The sequence below is a fragment of the Macrosteles quadrilineatus genome, unplaced genomic scaffold, assembly GCF_028750875.1.
Source record: "Macrosteles quadrilineatus isolate MER2022 unplaced genomic scaffold, UCM_ALF_1.0 Scaffold_1__1_contigs__length_201487025, whole genome shotgun sequence".
Classification (NCBI taxonomy): Eukaryota; Metazoa; Arthropoda; class Insecta; order Hemiptera; family Cicadellidae; genus Macrosteles; species Macrosteles quadrilineatus.
In genome coordinates, this window is record NW_026542594.1 from 163554897 (window position 1) to 163560233 (window position 5337).

Below are 5337 nucleotides of genomic sequence, written 5' to 3' on the forward strand. Positions count from 1 at the left end.
CCAGTACAGTAGATGGCCAAAGTCTGAAAATTGCATCTACATTCTAAAGAGACCATTAAATACCAATTTGTCCAATATTAAAGTAAAAATATTGATTCCATTGTTTAAAAAATGGTTACCATTTTTCAAAATGGCAGCAAATTTGAAAATAAGAAAACAAGTTAAGTGAAAAAATAAGAAAGTTTATTTTATGGTAGCTTTAGAGAAAAATGTCAAGAATAAACACGTGTTTAAATTTCATTAACTCTCTAAAAAAAAATCATAAAATATAGGGTCTTCCATAAGAAAAATCAAAGTTGGCGGCCATATTGAAAACAATTGTGGCTAATTTTTTTTCATCATGACCAAAATTTTTTAAATAACAAATCCAAGGTGGTTTTAATTTAACAACTGTTGATACCTCTTATAGCTTTCAAATACAACAATTGGCACACTTTTTATCAATCCCTCTATAAGGAACATTAACTGAAGGTTAGGTTTAAAGGAATTTATAAAAGTATGTTCATAGTGGTCATGTATAAAAGAAATGTTTTAAATTGGATATTTAAATAAAATAAGTAGTTGGCTCACTTATTGATGTGCTACCTATTCTTTTACTTTAACAAAACTATCCATAAAACAAAACATCAACTTTCTTGGCTGTTATCTAGGCTTTATTCAACTGTAATTTTTTTCTTTATAATTGTTTGGCTTGTGGATTTGATAAAAAAAAATTTGGCATAACTTCAAATAACTTATTAATTTCCTGTTGGTATATAAATGATGACTTGATGCACAACATACTATTTTGATTTGGTTGGTTCTATGTGTTATAAAATAAAGTAAAAATAAGTTTTAAACCCCTATATTTTCAGAAATTTTCCCTGACCCCCGAATGTTCGTTATACCTTTATATTGCACCCCCTGTTCCAAATCCTGCGTGTGCCCATGACGCTGGTCGTAGGTAAACCGGGCTTTACCTGATCATAATCTAAGGACTAAACATCTTTACCCAAAATTGTTGGTTTTATATCAGCTGGTTCAGGTCCAGTTACTAACCTTGACCGTGTTTTCTCTGTTCCCAGTTACAAGATGATCCGCAGAGCGTCCTACACTCCCGGCACCTCCATGATGGGGTCATCCCAGGAGCCCCTCATCGTGGTGGAGGAGTCCGGTGGGTTTCTAGAGGAGGAGGAGGGCGAGGATGACTCAGGACCTCCAGACACCCCTCACTCTGGCACTGACTCTCCACATCTCAACCCCTTCCTGTTGTCTCCGTACCGCGATATGCGCAAACGCTCCCTGCCTACACCGCAGTGCACCACAGGCATCACGGCCAGCCAGGTCAAGTAACATCCAATTTAGATTGAATTTTTCGTTCGAGACAAGACGAGAAGGGGTTATTATTTCTCATGAAATTTTGAGACGGGATTTCCCTTCTCGTTCATAACGGGACATGCACGTTCAACATTTTAACCTGATTTTGTGACACTGTTAAATACCTAATGATTTTTTTACAAAAGACTGCTTAAATAAAAAATTAGTAATAACAGGCAAGAATATTTCAAATCTTTTACTAAAAAACATCAGTATAAAAATAAAACAAATAATAATTAAGGGGATTAGGCCTACACGTAACAAACACTCTTGCACTTAGAAAACATGATGATATCAGTTTGGGTATAGTTCAACTTTGAAAAATATAAAATTTATCAGTATGAAACATCAGTCTTAGAGCTACTAGTTACGTAATAAATTACAATAGTAGAGCTTTAAAAATACAAAATTTATCAGTCTAAAACATCAGTTTTACTAGTTAAGTATCAAGTAATGATTTTTAGTCGTGAGTTATTTTTAGAATGGTTTTGGAGTGACTTGTTTTGGCTATGTTTACAGTAATAAAATGTCTCATACTGCTTAAAACACTTAACAAAACCTCTCATCACTTGCAAAACAAAAAAATATTAAAAAAATTAAAGCAATATTTACATGTAAATACAATAAAGAATGCATTCGCAAAGAAAACGCAACAACAACGCGTTCCTGTATTGCGGGTATCCCATCAACTTTCTGCAGGCGTTTTTCACTTTTCTTAAATACTCTCGTCTCGAAAAATTTTCGATCAAAATAAATCGAACAAGATTTAAAATTTCCCGAGATTTCTTAAAATTTTGAGACCCGTCCATTCCTAATATACGTGGACCGGAGTTGAATGTGCGCACAGACATAAATTCTATTTCCTCATTTGATTTTGATTTTGTTACCCTATAACAGTCAATGTGATATAAAAGATATGCTATAAGTTTGGCTTGGTTAAAAAGTCAGCATATTTGACAAAAATCAGAAATTTATACCACATTTACATGTTTGCGGGCGAATTTAACTATGTCCATGTGTATTCTTGTGACAACTTTAACATGGAAATGGAATGTTTAGGTTCATCCATAGTCCATATTTTTTTGTTACAGATCCTTACAAAACAAGTTTTAAATAGTCTTGACTCTTTTAAATTGGGGTAGCTATGGAATTGGGGTAGCTTTTAAATTGGGGTAGCGACTTTCCTTGAGGTTAAGCTAAGGCAATTCAAATCGGACATTCTTTGCCTTGATTGTGGCCTCCACAAAATGTTAAATGTACCACACTGTTCCACTTATTATCCTCACATAGCCTCCGATCCCGAGAATAATTCTCGGGATACGTACAGTGACAATTATTGTCACTATATGTAGTAGGGTCCAGTCCAGATTTAGGAACCATCAATTGCAGGTAGAATAAGTATGCTCAAACATGAAAACAATTAATACTATAAAAATTAGGAATAGCAGTAACAGAACTTACCATGTTTTCATTCACTGATGTTTGGAATAAATTAGCTCGAATAAATTTGGGTAGAGATTAAATGTTGAGGAACCCTAATCAAAAAGTAATAAAATCACTGCCCATAAAACTTAAGTAAATAAATGTTTATTTACTCAAAACAAAAATTATTTTTTTGAAATATTGTTTTTAATAATTAGTTTATTTATTTCGCTTTGTCTTGTGTGTAGGTGAGGAGGCTGTCTGAGCAAGGAGGGGCAGAAGGCAAGGGACCATCTCCTATGGAGGCTGCGTTCCTAGCGACTCTCTCCCAGGCCCCTGCCCCTCAGGCTGGAGGACGACGACACTCAGTGGTCACTATCTCTCGGGCTCCACCGTCCTCGGTCATCTTTGGCCGCAACCGTCGTGAATCCATCGCCGCCATGGGCCGTGGTCTTCCACGTCGAGACTCCAACTCTAGCATGACTGGCAGTAGCTTCAACTTGCAGCTTGACATAATGGATAACATAGCAGAGATCAAGGCGGCTCGTAAGGTCCGTTTAAAGATGTGGCAGGAGGACAACCAAGACAAGGTATGTGAGGTACAACCCATCGAGGGAGGTCCTTCCTCGAGGTATCACCAGTATCCGGGTACTTCTCGGAGGTTTTCTGATATAACCGGCATCTCTCCTGTTCCTCCTGCTATTCCTCCAAGGCGGAGAGCCTCAGAAATGCCTCAACTTCCACGAAGGGTTTCCACACCCCCACCCTCGACATCGGGAAAAGGCATTGTCTGTTCAAACACGGACCTGATATCGATGCTATCCTCACTTACATCATCGGCTCAAGAAATCAACAATCTTTGCAAAGTGGAAGCTTCCAAACAGAGCTCGATCGACTTAAAACGATCAAGATTAAAAGGTTCGAGGTCCAACAGTTTTGATATTTCTCTCTTGCCTGATAGTAAAGGGCATATTTCATCAGAAAAATCTGGAAATGAAGCTTCCAATTGGTTTATTAGAAGACATCAACCTATGGCGAGCAAAAAATGCTCCAATGATAGTGATCAGAAAGTCAAAGCTATTGTCACATTTGCAGATGAAAAACTGAAAACAGTTATAGCAGAGAGAAAAGTTGATGAAGATACGACTAAAATCAAAAGTGATAAGAAGTTATCGACTGAGAAAGTAGTCTGGGATAAGCCTTCTGGATCGGTGGTGGATCCCAAAGTTATTGGGAGTGCAATAGAGGAATATCTCAACCTAAAGGGTTCAGAAACTGGCACTCCAACTGTGGTGAAAGAAGAGCCAACTCCAGCGACTCCAAGCAAAACCACAAAAACCTCTTGGTTTGGATCATCCTCTAAAAATAAACAAACGGACGAAGAAGGAGCAACGGCATCTTGTGATAATTCCATTTGCTCTACGCTAAAAGATCTCTTTGTGAAATAGCTATAAACAAAACCTCCATGGGGGGTGAAAATATATTTTTTATCTGATTAATATTTTTATCATTGAAAATATATGTAACTTCATTGAAACTGAATATTTACATTTGGTTTTTGTACACTTTTCACTTTCTTACTTCTATCTTTCGTGAAATATAGATTGTACTTCTTCTGTCTTAGTAAAAATATAAATTATTAGATGATGATGAGTAGTTTGATTGTTAAAATCGATTTCAAATTAACTAATTTACAAATATTTCACAGCCAACTTTAAAAATAATGATTTCACAGTAAAAATATATTTATACACAGTATTAAATTGTTCATAATATGTTTAAAGGACAAACTTTGACATGAGTAATGTGTTATAGTCAGTTCACAAAGATTTAGGCGGTTTGAGGAAGCTCCTCCACCACTTTTTTCTGCTTATGTTACAGCTGATTGGCGTTTTAACATATCTCAGCTGTTGAGCTGTTTTTTAATGGTAGGATCAAGATGTGGAGGGGATTGATTTCTTCCCCTAAAACCGTCTAAATTTTGTGAATGGGGTATAATTTCCTTCTCTAATACTTGAGCTATGTCTGTTTTATGAGCTATTTTGGCACAATTATAGCATGTTTTTATTGGATTTGAGCCCAGCCGTTTGGACTCAAAGGTTGGTCAGTTATGTTTACACAAACATATGATTTAAAAGTTCCAAAATAATTCCCACTCACCCAATGTGGACTTAATATTGAGTCCCAAAACAACAATACAAGTGTTTACACTGTGTAAGTTTAAACTGAGGTGTTCAATAGCTGACTCATAGAGTAAAAAATACATTCAGCATTGGCATAGTGTAAGCAAGACAAGCTAACATCTCGCTTGTACAATCTCATGCCACATTCCAAACTGTGCAAGTGGTGGAAATTATTGTTTAGAAATTCCATTGTGTATATACTATGTGAAATAGCAATAAAATGTTTCACGCTACAGTAATTTAGTATAATTGGATATCCAAACAAGCACATAAAAAGATAAACGCAGGCATGAATGTCCATAATAATACATGCATTTTTGGAATACAGTACAATATTTAAAAATCTTTAAGTCTTTGTCGTTTGATCCAAAGAAAC

The 5337-nt window shown here is 35.9% G+C and overlaps 1 protein-coding gene across 1 annotated transcript; it reads left to right on the top strand.

Moving 5' to 3' along the window:
- The first annotated feature begins 1071 nt into the window (after positions 1-1071).
- Positions 1072-4808, top strand: LOC128988777 (uncharacterized). Its single transcript, XM_054410404.1, has 2 exons — positions 1072-1323; positions 3027-4808. Exons 1-2 carry the CDS (start codon positions 1072-1074, stop codon positions 4224-4226), a joined length of 1452 nt encoding a protein of 483 aa, XP_054266379.1. The 3' UTR covers positions 4227-4808.
- Positions 4809-5337: the final 529 nt, after the last annotated feature.

Coding starts and splice junctions, on each gene's coding strand:
- LOC128988777 (XM_054410404.1), top strand. CDS start 1,072: ATGATCCGCAGAGCGTCCTACACTCCCGGCACCTCCATGATGGGGTCA. Junction 1,324..3,026: donor CAGGCATCACGGCCAGCCAG/GTCAAGTAACAT, acceptor TCTTGTGTGTAG/GTGAGGAGGCTGTCTGAGCA.